We start from the raw sequence: 16,029 nt of genomic DNA on the forward strand, positions 1-16,029 counted from the left end.
TCAGTATAAGCGTGCATGTTGTGTAGTGTTGATAGTCGAACTGCCAGACATGTGTAGTACCCCCCACACACCACACACACCCACACGCACGCACACCCACACACACAGGCATCCCCGTCTACCAACAGCAACTGGTATACGGTAGCAACGAGCTACAAGACGAATTCTGTTTAGCAGAGTACGCTATACCGTCCGGTGCTCAACTGAAACTCCTCATAGCCATGCGTGGTGGGCCCATCCATGCTCAGAGAGGTAGGCCCCTTTAATTGGAATATAATTGTGTTTAATTGGCAGTGAGTAGATATTAACTAAGGAGCCAGTGTTGTGTTGAAAGGGTGGATTTCTAAATTGCCTGTATTTGGTTGGGCTCCAAGCCATATAGTCTGATGGGCTACAGCCTTCAAAAGCTTTCGTGGTTTTTGATCTCTTAATATTGACCTAGTATATATGTGTGTATGCATGCGTCTCATGTTTCCAGAGGAGGTGATATCACAGTGTTTGTCAGTACTGTGACCTTTGTACTATATGGCAGCAGCTACGGATGTCACACTGTCCCATGTCAATTGCTGAGTAATTGTATTAGTCCATATACTACAGAGGAGTGGATTCCTCAAAGGGAGTGATACTGAGCGTGCCATGCTGTTTGTGCGTGCATGTCCTAGGAATATGATACCACAATACCAGCCGTATCACGTCACAACTGACACTAATTACTTAACCTGAATTGTGGTAAACAGTTAGTGTCAGAGGATAAAGCCATGCTTGCATGTAGGATAGTCAGGGTCAATTAAAATAATTATACTTTTGTATTTTCCATAATCTACTCTTTCTTTATTACCTATAAATTGTACGAAGGGTTAGACGATTGGAATGCAATTAAAGGTCCTCATCATGTACCCCCCCCCCTGTGCAGTGCACCTTGACCTTGAAGACCCCACCCTGATGGAAATAGCGGAGTTCCTTGATTCCCAGGCCGGGGACAAGTACACTGTCATGTTGGTACGCAATGGTGAGGATCTGGACACAGCCAATCTGGTCCGGGTCCAGATGCACGAGGATAGTTGTGAATCACTCAGGTGAGTGTGTGGGTGTGTGTGGTGTGTGTGTGTGTGTGTGTGTGTGTGTGGGTGTGTGTGGGTGTGTATGCAGAGACCACCTCTCTATTTTCAACATGGGAAAGAGGGTTTCTGAAAACTTGACTTGAAATGCAAACCTTATTTGAGAAAACTTAAGTTAACCACTATAGCTACATGTACAGTGTACAGTATGTAGCATTCTGCTTTTACATAGCTTCAAGCCTCCTATACGAATGTGCTGTACTCTTCACTATTCTATGTACGTGGGTATAAATGCATTATTGCTGTATCAGCACTGTACCACACACACTGGCTTGTTATGACCTCTCTCCCACCCACCATTAGCTGTAGCCCTGTGCACATGTCTGAGTCACACAGGAGAATCAGTGGACCAAGTAATGAGGTACACACACTCAACCGTGCAACAACCACTATGTCTATAAATTAATTATAGCTAGCTTTGTGCTAATGGTCACCATGATGCAGCTTTAAGTGCTGAGCTTGTAATAAACAGTAATGCTAACAGCCTAAGCAAGCTTTATATGATCATGCAAGTGTGTCATTCTCTCCTCTTTGTTGCCTCTAGGAGGAGCATGCAGTGATGCGAGATAAGGTGAAAGACCTGATGGCTAAACTGAAGAAGGTTCGTTCCTATCGCCACAGCCCGTCCACTGCAACACTTCAACGCAAGACAACCTCCAAAGTTCTCATTCTCGAGAGTAGAGCTTCTTCCAGTCGGATCCTCCATAACTCATCAAGAGGGTCGCCCCTGAGGAAGGCAGGATATAATGAACCACTGTCGACAGCACCAAGACGACTCTTGTTCCCTGCTGAGGAGAGGACCTGCTATCATCATTGTATCCAGTCAACAAGGTCAAAGTCCAGTGGGAAACGAGCGATAAGGGGTGTGTCCACTAAAAGAGCACACAGTCCGGAGGAGACTCCGACACTCGGCAAGAAACACCTCTCTAGAGTAAGCTGTGTGTACATGTGTGTGTGTGTGTGTGTGTACAGACAGAAGCATTCTTATTGTAGATAATTATGTCAATAAAAGTATTATTAAGTAATTAATATGTAATAAAGTAATTATACAGTACACAACAATCATTAGAGCGGCAGCTTCAAAACCCGATACACGTATTATATTCTGTTATGTAAGTGAAACCTCCCTCCCCTCTTACATGTAGATAGCACTGAATCTATCAGTAACCAAGTGTCCTCTCTCTTTCTGTTTTCACAGGTCAGTGTTGATGACACAGACTCAGTGTTCCACCCTCCACTAGGGACGAGGATACAGCCACGCCCACCACAACTCGGACAATCGTTAGATGGAAGGAAGGCAACAAAGAGAGTACGAAGGACCAGTCATGTGGAGAACATACCGACAGGCAAAAATACGGGTAAGTTTAATTAATTGAGAGCTTGCAATTTTTTAGTCTCCCTTCCACACTATATGCAGACACTCTGGTGGATCTCAGTGATCATTTGTCACGGCTAGGATTGGAGCCACACCCCTCTTCCAGGCCACACCCCTCTGACAAGCCACGCCCTTCTGACAAAGCCGGCCCACCCCCTGATAGTCAACACTCTAAATCATCATTCCTACCTCAAATATCATCAGGGGCTGGCCCCGTCTCCTTGACAACAAGCCACGCCCACTCCAGAACTACAACCACCTCACGAAAACTCGGTCAAGGTAAGTGTATAATAATCAGCTATCCAGTCAATATCAGTTGAAATTCACATCTTTGGCTTGAATACATTACATTGTTTAATTAGCGTATTTTCCCTCTGTACAGGTCCACTACCCCCCCTAGCCAGTGGATCCCTACCCCCAGTGGGGGGAGGCAAAGTCGTTACTAAACACGTAAGTAGTATGTGCCAGTTAACATGTGGGATACTTTATAAGTACTGTGATTGTACTGTGATTGTACTGTGAAATCTGCTACAAATTGTGAACTGTCTGCAAGAAGTTGAAGGATATCCCTGGTGTAATAGAGTTGCTGTGTGTGTGATATCCCTGGTGTAATAGAGTTGCTGTGTGTGTGTTGTGTGTTAATGTGTCCATTATACTCATAGGTGGGCAAGAGGAATCGATGCATGCAGTGCAGTAAGAGAGTGGGGCTAGCCTCAACGTACACTTGTCGGTAAGACACAGCTGGCACGTGTGAACCATTTGCACAACCTAGCTCTCCTGTTTTATACAATTATGCCATTAATATTCCTGAACCGGGATACAGATAGGCTTGTCTGCATGGCCATTAGCGGCAATGCATTCTATTGGCAACTACCTGCATCTCTTAAACAATTGCTAACCCCTCCCCTCCAGGTGTGGTGGTATGTACTGTGCTACTCATCGCTACGCTGAGGCTCACTCGTGTTCCTTTGATTACAAGAAGGACGGGCGGAGGGTCCTCACTAGAAACAACCCAGTCGTTACTGCTCCCAAACTGCCCAAGATATGAACTGAACAGACTAGCCAAAAATTTTTTTCAGCCGTTTTTCAGTGTTTGTTTTTGTAACCATTAATTTTATGGTAAAGATCATCACGATAAATTATTACAACTTATACAAGTATAAATCAAAAACATACATGACGACCTTTACCCATCCACGTCAGCATGTACAGTGAAGCAAAGTAAACAACATACCTCAAGCGATCAACTCTGACATAAAGAATTCCCGTGTGGTACACAACCGCCATGACCGTGTCAGTTTCAAGCACGCTCCTGTTGAACAGATCAGCAATGGCTCTGTCTCGACTATGGCTACTAATGGTGTGTGTGGCCATAGTGTCTACTCTAGGGGCACCATTCGATATCGGCAAAGACCATCGCAAAGCAATGGAGGACATTAAGGAACAACTCAAGAAGTTGAAGGATATCCCTGGTTTGGACAAGGACGAGTATCTCCGTTACTGGAAGGAGGCAGTAAAAGACGACCCAAGTACGTGTGTGGGGGGCCGGCTATATATATATATAGTCTAATTACATTGTATATGGTTTTAGCTGTGGGGGGCCGGGGCTGTAGTACCGTAACAATTGAAGGCCACAAAAGATTAATTTGCTATGGATAGCTACACTTGTGTTTTGTCTAGTGTGTGTTCATGTGATCATTGGTAATGTTGTTCCCAGGGTTTGAGCGTTTGCGTGGACTCGGTGACCTCCCACACGATCGTAACTTGGAGAGGATGGTGGAGGACAATCCTCTTATTAGCGAGCGAATGGCCCATGACTCGGACAATGTACGCAGCCGATTGGAGGAAGCAAAACGAGGCAGTATTGAGCAAGTCAGGCAATTGCAGCGGCTCCAGATGCTACGTGATGACAAAGCTCTCAAGGATGGGGACTGGGCTAATAGACTGGAGGCCATTAGAGAGAAAATGCCACCAAACTTCTCACGAGAGGACATAGCCAAGAGGATTCAAGAGGTGAGTGGGTGGGGACACTATTCTGTGGTATTGGCTGTTAATCAGAAGCACGTGTATCTATATACAGATCCCATTTGGATAGCATGCGATACCTGAGAATTGTGTGGTTTCAAGTAGCTTCCATTTTTCCAGATGAAATCACTCACACGCACGCACACACACACACACACACACACACACACACACACAAACACACAGCAAAACCAACTGCTTGAGAAGATAGATGCAGAGCGTCATTCAGAGTTCAAACGTGTCGAGATGCAGGCTGAACACCGCCGACGAGAGATGCTTAAGACAATGGACGAGAAGAGACGTCTACAAGCAGAGGAGGAGTTTCAGAATCAGCAAAAGAAACTACGTTCTCACGAAAAGTTACATCATCCAGCGAGTGAGCAACAGCTGGAGGATGTGTGGGAGAAGGAGGACGGGTTGGACAAGGACAACTTTGATCCTCGTACATTCTTTCATCTTCATGATAAGAATTCTGATAGGCAACTCGACGCGATGGAGTGGGAGAGCATGTTCTATAATGAGGTACGTGTGTGTGTGTGTGTGTGTGGGTGTGGGGTGTGGGGTGTGTGTGGGCGTGTGTACAATACTTGTATTTGTGTGTGTGGTCTTGCTGGTTAGAGTACAAGGTTTGAATAATAATAATAGACTATTATAATAATTATACTGTACTGTTGTGTAACCACCCTTCCCCCTCCCTCCCCTCCCCTCCCCTCCCTCCCTCTCCCCTCCCCCCTCCCTCCCCCCTCCCTCTCCCCTCCCTTGCAGATGCGTAAGGTGTATGGTGATAAGATGGGTGGTATGGAGGCTCAAGAGGACATGGCCAGGATGAGGGAGCACGTGATTAAAGAGGTGGGTGGAGGACCATGTGACAGTAGGCTTCCTGTTACGCCTACACGGAGTAAATGCAACTCCTAATATGGCCTCTGATGATTATATACAACCTCTGTAGTTACGCCCACCTCCCACCCACTCACATGCCCACACACACACACACACACAGATGGACAAGAACGGGGATGGGCTGATCTCGCTTGACGAGTTCCTTACGTACACCAAGACTGCAGGGTTCAGCGATGATGAACCCTGGCAGTCCGTGGTGGAGGAGGAGAACTTCAACCAGGAGGAAATGGACAAGTTTGAGGTGAGACATTCATAGCTCACTTGCCCTGTGGTTTAGCATTGAGAATGTCATGTGATAGAGCGCATCTCGTTAGTGTACTTGAGTGTGAAGTTATGGCCTCCCAAAGTAGTAGCTGGCCAATTTATTTTGATCTGAGCATATCATGTGATAGGCCTTGTCTAGAGCTACAGAATGCATCTCTTTTTTAGTGGAAGTTGTGGCCTCCTGAAAGTAGTTTGCCAAATACTTCCTCTGTAGCTAAATGATTTGTCCTTGTAGGAAGACTATGATGATTACTATGACTACGAGTACGATGAGCACGGCAATCTGATTGGCTACAAGACAAAGCCGAAGGGAGGACAACACGAGGAGGAAGCTCCTGATAAAATGCCATCTCGAGTAGACGAGCAGGGACAGCCCCCTCACCGTGGTGACGAACAGGGACAGCCCCCTCACCCTGGCAACGAGCAGGGACAGCCCCCTCACCGTGGTGGCGAACAGGGACAGCCTCCAGCAGTAGATGAACAGGGACAGCCCCCTCGTCTGCCTGGTAATAATGTACCTCAGATTGATGACCCTCAGGCAGTGCACTTCAATCGTGAGTGGCAATCTTGTTCTGTTTTGGTATAGCTATCTTTAAAAGCTCATAATTTGTGTTCAGATTGTCTAATTTCAAAACTAATTTATAGCTCTCAGAATTACCTTTCCAATGGTGTGCTTAGATCAGTGATTTCTTTCGGGCCCAAATTTTCCACAAAAAGCGTGTCCTGTTTGCCTGCAGAGCTAACACATTGGAGTAGTTGTGTTGTATCAGCTAGTTCAGTGGTTTAATAATACGTACTGTGTGTGTACTCTGACCCCACCCACCTCCCTGTGTGTGTGTACTCTGACCCCACACAGCCCCTGCAGCTGTTGAGAACAACGGAGGAGTGGCCCCTCAGAATAACCAGAACCTATAACTCTGGCACTAACTGTCGTCTCTTTAACTGTAGCTCAGTGAACATTAATATCATTAATATCATATATATACGCGTTTATTCATTTTTGCTGCATTTTGTAAACCTAATTTGTACACTGTTTATACGTGTCTTACATGCTGTACAGTACAGTGCAGTGCAGTACAGTACAGTACAGTACATCGCAGTCTCTTGTTAAGAATTATTATTCAATCATGCAAATTAATTGCTCAGAATGATGATCATCTCTAATAAATAATAACCATTATAATTCCACACAAAAATCACAACCCAAAACACGCATGATATAGAACTAGCTATACAGTTGTTTCGTACACCTCAGCTATGACCTCTGTCCTTTGATCTATGACCTCTGGGTCGTACGGTTCCTCGTTCAGTTCAAGCATGGGCAGAGTGGAGTCCGTGTGTCCGAGAGTCTTGTGAACCACCACGGATGGTGTGTCAGCAATATTGTGGAGGGAGTACTTGCGGTGACGTAGCTTATTAGGGAAAGGGGAGGTCTGTAAAGGGGGCGGAGTTAGTATATGTTAGCCACACCCACACACCATGCACTCACACACAGCAGTCACACGCACACGCACACACACACACATACGCCCACACACTCACACACACTCTCACATTGGACAAAGTTAGTGGATGTTTCCTCGCTGATGGTGACCCTTCAATTATAGCCTCGTCAGCAACGTCTATCTGACTCAGGTCCACCGGATGTATGGAGATATCTCTAACAGCTCTAAATGCTCCAGCGTTGTTCAAGTGTTCGTTCTCAACACGAAAGAAATTCCACACAAAACGTCGAAACACTTCAAGAACAGCAAATACAGTACCCAAGATGTTGCTGTCTATGAGGAAGCCGCCTCGGTCACCAAGGAAGATATTGAGTGTCCATAGCGACCGGAACACAAGGTCCTCGATCACACCAAGCACGTAGTAAATCTGTGTGTGCGTGGTGTGATGTGTGTGTGTGGGTGGTGTGGTGTGTGTGTATGGGTGGTGTGATGTGTGTGTGGGTGTGTGTGTGTGTGTGTGTGTGTGTGTGAAGGTGGCTGTGATAAAAGATACAGTATACATCCTTTGCTAATCTATAATCATGCTGCAATGATTCCTAATGAGTACCTTGTGTGAATAGATGAGCTCGGAGCGTAGCTTGTACTTGCCCTCAAACAACCCCCAGTCCATCTTAATGTCCCAGGAGAAGGTGTACGTGGAGTTAATGATGTGAGCAACTATCCAGAGGGCCAGCGATACGTAGTAGCCGACACTCTGTATGTCAATACCACCCACTGTGTGTGTGTGTGTGTGTGTGTGTGTGTGTGTGTGGGCGTGTGGGTGGGGAGGCGCTGAGTCAATATGTCACTACCACCAGTGGACGCTGAGAACTATAATATTTTACTAGTGCAACTCTTAAAATGGTGGGTTGATATAACTATAGTGGAGTCATAAATAACGTGGGGAGGGTTCCTACGACATAACAAAGTCATTAATAGTTCAAAGCTAAAGGTCATAGGTCATAGCCACACACACCTCTCAGTCCGGATGCCAGCGATCCAAAGAACACAACGAAGAAAGTGGTAGAATATTTGCCAGCGTTGACGAGATGAGGGAAGGCTTGCCTAGTGTCGTAGTATCTCCTCAGGCATTGGGCAAACCGGAACCATGCCGGGAGAACAGCCACGAAGGGTCTCAGACCATAGCTAACACTGCCACAGTCAACATTGTCACCTAATCAGGGGGGCAATGGTTAGGGGGGCAGCGGTTAGGGGGGCAGTGGTTAGGGGGGCAGTGGTTAAGGGGGGAATGAAAAAATTTTCAATATATAAACTTTGTGTGTTATAATGCTAGCAATCTTGCAAATGAATCGTCAACAAACTTAATTTTTTTAACAGTAGCACTTTATTTGTACAGGGATACAGCACACAGACACTGTATAGACTACACGGAGGGTACAACAAGCACACGCCCACACATGTACCCGAGACACGTACCCGGGATGGTGAGGTCAAAGAGAAGGTAGCAGAGCAGCTGTTCAAGATCCAGGAGTATGACTGCTAAACTGTTCATCTGGTCAGCAATCCAAAAGTCAGGGAACTCTACAGAGAAGAATGGAGCCAGCGCTATACGTCCCTAGGGAGGGGTGGGAGGGGGTGGGGAGTGTAGGGGGTGGGGAGTGTAGACGTTACAGGTCTGATACGAGGGACATACTATAAATAATTATTGTGAGACTGTATTTTAGTTGTACAATCATAGAGACATGTATTTAGCGCTAAACATCATTCGAGAATCGGCTCTGTAACTATAGAGAGTTCTGATGGTCTAAATTCAATGATTTTCTGATTTTCTGAAAGCTTAGAAGGAGCTTATTCAGATGGTATGCTATAGCTTTACTATACTTACGAGTTTTCGTAGCAACCACATTCGTGACTTAAAGTACACAATTGGGAGAGGGTTGAGGATGATAATCAGCACAAGACCCAGCATGATCACAGGCCCCGCCCACTCCGGCATGCTCAGCCAATAGGAGAACACCGTGAAGTACACGCCCACCAGAAATATCACGCCCATCGCAGACGCACACTGAGAAAAGAATAGGAACGATCGTTAAAGCAAATAACGAGTGTAGGATATTGTCGAGGAAGTAAATATAATCATGGTGTACAACTATATAATTGAGGACTCTTTCAGTCACCATAACTTGAATTCCGTGGATCCAATTTCAATGATTTTCTGATTTTCTGAAAGAGACCTTTCAAATGGTGTCATCAAAGTTCATATTTGAGAGATAAAAGTATTTGCCAATTTGGCGATACCATGAATAATAGCCCATGGTCCAAGGCCGAAAAAGAACAAATTAGGGCCCCGACGAAATTTTGGATCATTTGAAAGGTTTCTTTCTAAGCTTTCAGAATACATGTGTATAATAAAATTTTTGACATTGGATAAACGGTACTAAAGTTATGGCTGTTGAAAGACGTTCAACTACAACCCCCCCCCCCCCCAATCAATAATTTGGGACTCTTTCAGCTGCCATAATTTGAATCCGTGGATCCAATTTCAAATGAAAACACAAGGTGATGTAGGTACAGCCCGAATACACCAATACTGAACAAAGATATTTATAAAGACGACACATGTATCCTCAGAATACACTGGCTCACCTCAAATAGTTGAACAAAGTTGAGATAGTCTCGAGGATTGAACTCAAAAATGAGCACGCTATTCACGCCTGATCGACCCCACTCAAAAGTATTGATGGCAAAACCATACAACCAAATGGTTAGCAGCAATCCCACCCGAAGGCCGCGGACACTGGGGGTCACATGATCCCAGGAATCAGACGGACGAAAGATTATTCCAAGTATTATCACGAACAAGCTTACAAAAATGAGCCCCATTAACCAACCAGCTCTGAGGGTGGCCCAATGAGAGCGAACATCTTTCATTTCCAATGGTGGAACACGTAGTTTATTCATTGCCTTACTTCGATCACCCTCTTCCAATTTCTCAATCATCAACTTCTCAGTCGTGTCAATAAGTCGAGCGAGCTCAGGCGTCTTCCAGAAATAGTTAGCGCAAACCTGCTCCTTGAAGAAATTCTTCCCTCGCGTGCTTTGGCCAACTTTGTCGTGTTTTTTGAGTATTTTTCTGAAGCCAGTGTGATTCAACTGTTGGTAGTTTTGCAGTAGAGAGACGTTGAGATAAAACTCACTTAGTAATAGTTTCAGATTCTCCTTTTGTCGACGTGTGGTTCGATTGTCCTTAGTGCCAGGATTGTTTCGAAGAACTTCATATTTTCTGACCTCGATGGACAGTTCTCTAAGGGTTAGGGAAAGTTTAGCTTCCCTGGCTTTATAGAATGATTCCACCATTGATAGCTCCTCCGCCACTTCCGTGAAGAACTGGTCTTGGAGGGCTAAGTCAACCGTTGGTATATCAGTCTCATCATCACTATCTGCAGCGGAGGTATGGGACATTCCTTATATGGAAGCAGACTAATTATGTGGAAGCTACTGATTCGCTGCTAATTATATTCATAATTATAAGGTGATTTCATCGTTGCTTGGAAGTGAGATAATAAACTACGGTAGCTTCAAGGCGTGAATTTACAATGCTAACGATTGTCCCAGATAGTACAAAAGAGCGTACACAACGACTACTTCTAATAATTCCACAACTGTAGGGCACACAAACCATTCGTTGTTCGTTATACATTAGCTTATGGCCCACATAGAGCACACGATCCGTGCCAGAACGCAATAGTTAGATGGCAAAGGGTCAATTTTTCTGCTGATTTGGCTCATTTTTCATACGCAAAATAGAAGTTTAATACCTTCAGTCTCTTGCTTGTTATCAGAGCTGACTGGCTGCTCAGTTTTGTCCACCATCTCATATATCTTGACCTTGAGCTCGTCATAATGAATGTAATGGTTCCGCCACTCTGGCGTCAGGTGAGATATAAGACGCCGAGCAAACCTCATCTCTTGGCCGGCTACCTGTTTTAGTTCCAGTGTGGACACGCCCACCTCTCCACAGCTAGTCAGCTAGAGGGGGATGGGCTGAGTGGAAACCAAACCCAAGCCAAGGTCAAAGGTCTTGGACTACTCTTTGGTTAATTAGAGGGGCGTGGTCAACAGTCTTACAATTTATAATTTTGTAGCCTCAAGTACCACCTCTAGTATAGTATATATAATGTCTGAAGCTGCTAGTAACAATGGCGGAGCTGATGTGCCCACCTCTGAGCCCCAGGAGACCAAGCAGGAGTCAATGGAGGCATCTGCATCAACTCACCATGGCAACTCGGTCGTCGATCCCAAACCTAAAAGCAGGAGAAAAAAGAAGAGAATTAAGATTAAACGTCTGGAGAAAGAACTGAAGAAGTTGGACAAGCATATCAAAAAGTGCGTCCATAGTCAGTACGATACTAGTGCATGTAGCTACACTTCCGGTAATACGTACTGACTTTTATAAGGCCCTACTGTCTATCCTAACCCCACCCCCGTATAAATAGAAAATTATGGCACGTTCCAAATTTGAGATTTGAGCATACCATCTGAACGGGCTGCTTCTAAGTTATCATAAAATCATAAAATCGTTGAATTTGGACCATCAGAACTCTAGTTACCACTATAATAATGTCCTAAACCCTTCCCTTCACTGTATAGATGCAATGAGACTGAGCTGTCTCTGGATGAGATGGACAGTGGGAGCAGTGCCTACATGAAGGAAGACCTCTACAAGAGGAAGTTTGTGGCCACTTGGCAAGAGCTGTGTGTACTAGTACAGGTACCAGACAGCATTGAAGTTGAAGGACTGAGCAGTTCATCTGCCTACTCTAATACCCCCTACCCTGAGATCGATCGCCGCGTACAACGGCTAGTCAAACTGGACGAATTTCCCGACCATTTTGACATTGTGGAGCTCATAGAGAGATGTGATGCTAAGTACAATCTGGGAATATCAGCCGAGGAAAAGTCATCACTCTCACGGCAAATCTTTAAAGAAGTTGGCAAAATGCTGAAAGAGAGAAGACAGCGTGATTTCATCTCCCACTTTGGCAGTCACCTGACAGATGGAGTCAAACTAGACCAGGACCCGGCTTTGTTAGACGAAACTTTATTAGGGCAGCTGAAGGAAAGTCTACGTGAGGCAAAGGTAAAAATGGAGCAAGTGTGCGAAGATTTTGTCACGAAACAAGACCATGAACAAGAGATAGGGAAATCCCCTGATAATGAAGGAAAGTCCACTGAAGACACAGAAAACGAGGAAAGCGACGAAGAACAAGAAAATGCACTAGAATCTTTAGATAATGAACTTGAACTAACTGAGGGAGAGATTGACAAAAGTGGTTCTGACCATTTATCTTCAATGGCTGAGGAAATTAGTTCCCCTGCTGTCGACAGTCACCATAGTAACGACGACAGTGATTTGGAGCACCCAGCTAAGAGAATAAAGTTGGACACTTGTGAAGCAGATTCTCCATCCCTCCATCAAGAGAAAAGCGAAGACAAAGTTGAGAGTTTAGTAGACTTCTCTACAGTTGATCAGAGTTCACTTGCCTCCTCCACACCACCTACCACTCCCGCCTCCTCCATACCACCTACCATATCTGCCCCCTCTACACCACCTACAATCTCCGCCCCCTCCACACCACCTACCATCTCCGCCCCCTCTACACCACCTACCACTACCGCCCCCTCCACACCACCTACCACTACCGCCTCTTCCACTGAACCTGTTGTGATATGTATAGACAGTGATGATGATGATGATGATGATGATGATGATGATGATGATGATGATGTGATTTGCGTAGGATAATGTTTATCTGGAATTTTGTAATTGTTGTCCTATCTATGCACATTTTAATACCCAACACATTTTAATACCCAATCAATGTTGCAATTGAAAAAGCACCTGAGTGCTGATGCTCAGCTAGACTCTGAGGCTGGATACATGAGACTAGCTCAGAAAGGGCGGCTAATTTATGAGACACAGACTATCAGATTCACTTTTATACAAACCACTTCCGGTGACCCAAAGTAGCGCTTGTGGTTATTCATGGGGCTGGTGGTTGGGTGTCGGGAAACTGGCATCTGCCATCAGAGCGCTACTTTATCCGGAGTTCTGTAACTCACAGTATGCACTGCTAGGTGTAGTGTACTTTATGCTGCCCTCGAAAGCTACCTTAAAAAGTAGTACTTATGCTACCCTAAAAAGTAGTACTTATGCTGCCCTCAAAAGCAGTACTTATGCTACCGTTAAAAGTAGTACTTATGCTGCCTTCGAAAAGCAGTACTTATGCTACCCTAAAAAGTAGTACCTTACCCCCTAAGCAGTTTCTGGCCAGACCGCTTTTTTTTTTAAACAGTTTTTTTTTAATGTTGGCACTGAATTGGCTCAGTATGATTATAATTATAATTATATACGCCACTTTTATGATCTGTTTGCCATTGTTTCAGCTTGTAATAAAATTGAGAGTGACAAAGATTAATGTGGTATTGTTTTATATGTATACATAAATAATAATAAGCACATGTATGTATATACAGCAAGCAGTAAAAGTCAACATCATGTAAGCAATATTTAATGTTCAAAGCAAATCAGAGTCTTTGTAAGACTCGGTATAGCCTAAGTAGTCTAGCGAGTGTGGAAGGTACTGGTCACCATGTCAAACTGCACATATAGTTATGTTCCGCCATGCAATCTCTTGTATAGTACAGTGACTCAGAGAACTGATCTTTTGCCTCTCCGTCTGAGCAGCTAGCTATCTTGTTGAGACCCCTCTTTAGTTCACCTAAGAGAGAGAGGGGGAGAGAGGTCACGGTAAACAATGTAGGAGAAGCGTGTGATTATATGATTATAGGAGAATGATTATTTGTACCAGGATGTGCTCTGACACAGCCGGGGTGTATATACATTCATATAGGGTACATGGCTGTGGTCAGCATGAAGGCCTCCCTCCAACCTTTAAGGACCCAGAAAACTACCATGACAACGAGTGTTGCAAGCGTGCGCTTGCTATAATGCCTCTCGCCATGTTTTGCTTTCGCGAGTGTTATAAAAGAGGTAAATAATTTGCAATGTGCTTTGATTGTTTCACAAGAAAGGGGTGTCCACAGTTACCATAGTGTATATATTTATACTGATCGTCTTAAATGGCCTGTATATAGCCAAACAGTGGGAGCAAATTGTCAAAGGCATATAGTCAGTAGAGTCTGTGAGATAAGTACAATTCCAATTAAATCAACGATACTGAAGCAACTGCATGTTATTTAAATGGCCTGTAGCCAAACAGTGGGAGCAAACCTTTGTCAAAGGCACAGAGTATATAAGAGAGAATTTAAGCACAGACAGTATAGTATATAAACAAGCAGAAAGTGTGCATCTATGGCATATACTTAGATCCTCGATCCAGGCAATACGAAGAGCCAGATCCTCTCGCGGCAGGGCAGTTATCGCTGCGGAGCTGGCTACAGTGGAATCAATGTTGCAACAGTGAATGCCTTACTTGTGTAACCTGTTATAATTTTTTTTTGTTTTTGTTTACGTTTACTGTTTTTTGCCCCGAGATAATATAGAGTGCATAAAAATATAAAAAATAAAAAATCTACTCATAAATTGAACCAGTGTGGGGGGTCTTATGGGCTAGCTCGTTATCCAAAATTCGGTTCTACTGGCCTTCAGAGTTGCAGGCTCTCCACTAATTTCTATGCAAAACGAGACCCACCCACACATTAATTTTACTACTTTCACTTTCTTCCTTCAGACGACCCTTACCCTACTTTCACTACCTTGCCCTATTGCAATGGCAGATGAGTTGGAGAGAAGGAGTAATAGACGAAGGAACGCTGTCTGCTATCAGCAAGCTCTGACTCTGGGCTCTGACGATGGTGAGAGATATTGATAGGCTTATCATGATGTATTGATATGAGGTTTGCTTATGTAGATGACTTTGCAGACCCTCCACCCTCAAAGAAACTCAGGTCTGAGAAAACCACCTCTAAAAGCAACCACGACAAGCCAGCCAAATCTACAACTAGGTATATCCGTTAATACTCAAGTATTGCTTGGTTTTCACTGGTTGTTGTTATTTCATGCAGATTGTCTGAGATGAGAAGTTATACAATAGATCGATTGAACAAGCGTTAAAAAAGTCCAAACCACCCAACAACAATTTGTCTGACATACAAACATCCTCTGATGACGTTGCCCCTAGTGATACTCTTTCCTCTTCTGAGGATTATTCTGATGAAGCCAGCGAGGACAGTGACTTCTGCTCTTCACCTGCAGTCAAGATAGTGTCGAGGAAAAAAGAAAGTAGCAAGAAAAATATTGCTACCAAAACTGCAGGACCAAAGAAATCTAAAAATGCAGCCTCTTCTAAACCCAAAGTTGAAACAGTATTGCAAGCTTCTACTATCCCAAAAGATGGCTTGACGAACCCAGTCTCCATTGTTCCACCTACTGAACCTTTGACCCCTGGCCACCAGCAAAAGACTACCTCGGCAATACATCCAGCTCCAATTAAATTGACTAAGCCAATATCTACTACGAATTTGTCGACCCCTAAGAGCGAACTTTCTTTCCCTGCTGCAAACAAAACACCCCCTGTAGGGAAGTTCCCCAAGTGGACCCCACCCTCCAAAGCAACTAAAGGAGGTATGATAACGGACGTGAGGTCAACGTCCTCTGTGCCTGGTGGGTCACCAGTCATCCGCCTGGGGCTCTCTAGACATGCCAAGATCAAACCTCTACACAAGCACAGAACATGACAGTATTGTGTGTAGAGTCCCCCCTTGTGTGAATAATTAACTCTTGATATAATTTATATTACTTTTTGTATTATACCCATCTCTTTTTTTATGCCCTGTATTATTTAACCTGTCACTGCACTTGTTATTATATTTATTATTG

General features: G+C 44.4%; 4 protein-coding genes across 4 annotated transcripts in view; 3 read left to right on the forward strand and 1 right to left on the reverse strand.

The window, feature by feature from the left end:
- LOC135342664 (uncharacterized) overlaps positions 1-3,622 on the forward strand; it is a 4,447-nt gene extending 825 nt beyond the window's left edge. Inside the window, exons 2-10 of the mRNA XM_064539464.1 lie at positions 109-252; positions 914-1,076; positions 1,422-1,479; positions 1,663-2,049; positions 2,317-2,476; positions 2,536-2,772; positions 2,876-2,943; positions 3,156-3,223; positions 3,406-3,622. Coding sequence (XP_064395534.1) covers positions 109-252; positions 914-1,076; positions 1,422-1,479; positions 1,663-2,049; positions 2,317-2,476; positions 2,536-2,772; positions 2,876-2,943; positions 3,156-3,223; positions 3,406-3,541 — 1,421 coding nt within the window. The 3' untranslated portion in view covers positions 3,542-3,622. The remainder of the gene's footprint in view (positions 1-108; positions 253-913; positions 1,077-1,421; positions 1,480-1,662; positions 2,050-2,316; positions 2,477-2,535; positions 2,773-2,875; positions 2,944-3,155; positions 3,224-3,405) is intronic.
- Positions 3,623-3,672: 50 nt separating this feature from the next.
- Positions 3,673-6,727, forward strand: LOC135342675 (nucleobindin-2-like). Its single transcript, XM_064539480.1, has 7 exons — positions 3,673-4,022; positions 4,211-4,506; positions 4,705-5,040; positions 5,284-5,367; positions 5,519-5,659; positions 5,918-6,236; positions 6,539-6,727. Exons 1-7 carry the CDS (start codon positions 3,779-3,781, stop codon positions 6,595-6,597), a joined length of 1,479 nt encoding a protein of 492 aa, XP_064395550.1. The 5' UTR covers positions 3,673-3,778; the 3' UTR covers positions 6,598-6,727.
- Positions 6,728-6,833: 106 nt separating this feature from the next.
- Positions 6,834-11,133, reverse strand: LOC135342620 (xenotropic and polytropic retrovirus receptor 1 homolog). Its single transcript, XM_064539409.1, has 8 exons — positions 10,946-11,133; positions 9,774-10,567; positions 9,013-9,192; positions 8,604-8,742; positions 8,143-8,340; positions 7,735-7,901; positions 7,237-7,554; positions 6,834-7,115 (listed from the first exon to the last, which is right to left on the reverse strand). The coding sequence occupies exons 1-8, from the start codon at positions 11,091-11,093 to the stop codon at positions 6,912-6,914; spliced, it is 2,148 nt and encodes a 715-aa protein (XP_064395479.1). The 5' UTR covers positions 11,094-11,133; the 3' UTR covers positions 6,834-6,911.
- Positions 11,134-11,243: 110 nt separating this feature from the next.
- On the forward strand, positions 11,244-13,016 carry LOC135342265 (death domain-associated protein 6-like). Its single transcript, XM_064538959.1, has 2 exons — positions 11,244-11,513; positions 11,778-13,016. Exons 1-2 carry the CDS (start codon positions 11,305-11,307, stop codon positions 12,931-12,933), a joined length of 1,365 nt encoding a protein of 454 aa, XP_064395029.1. The 5' UTR covers positions 11,244-11,304; the 3' UTR covers positions 12,934-13,016.
- The last annotated feature ends 3,013 nt before the right edge of the window (positions 13,017-16,029 follow it).

This window comes from Halichondria panicea, chromosome 10 (genome assembly GCF_963675165.1).
Source record: "Halichondria panicea chromosome 10, odHalPani1.1, whole genome shotgun sequence".
Taxonomy (NCBI): Eukaryota; Metazoa; Porifera; class Demospongiae; order Suberitida; family Halichondriidae; genus Halichondria; species Halichondria panicea.

Coding starts and splice junctions, on each gene's coding strand:
- LOC135342675 (XM_064539480.1), top strand. CDS start 3,779: ATGACCGTGTCAGTTTCAAGCACGCTCCTGTTGAACAGATCAGCAATG. Junction 5,041..5,283: donor AGAGCATGTTCTATAATGAG/GTACGTGTGTGT, acceptor CCTCCCTTGCAG/ATGCGTAAGGTGTATGGTGA. Junction 6,237..6,538: donor TCAGGCAGTGCACTTCAATC/GTGAGTGGCAAT, acceptor GACCCCACACAG/CCCCTGCAGCTGTTGAGAAC.
- LOC135342620 (XM_064539409.1), bottom strand. CDS start 11,093: ATGAGGTTTGCTCGGCGTCTTATATCTCACCTGACGCCAGAGTGGCGG. Junction 9,193..9,773: donor ACTTTGTTCAACTATTTGAG/GTGAGCCAGTGT, acceptor TTCTTTTCTCAG/TGTGCGTCTGCGATGGGCGT. Junction 7,116..7,236: donor ATCCACTAACTTTGTCCAAT/GTGAGAGTGTGT, acceptor CCCCCTTTACAG/ACCTCCCCTTTCCCTAATAA.
- LOC135342265 (XM_064538959.1), top strand. CDS start 11,305: ATGTCTGAAGCTGCTAGTAACAATGGCGGAGCTGATGTGCCCACCTCT. Junction 11,514..11,777: donor TTGGACAAGCATATCAAAAA/GTGCGTCCATAG, acceptor TTCACTGTATAG/ATGCAATGAGACTGAGCTGT.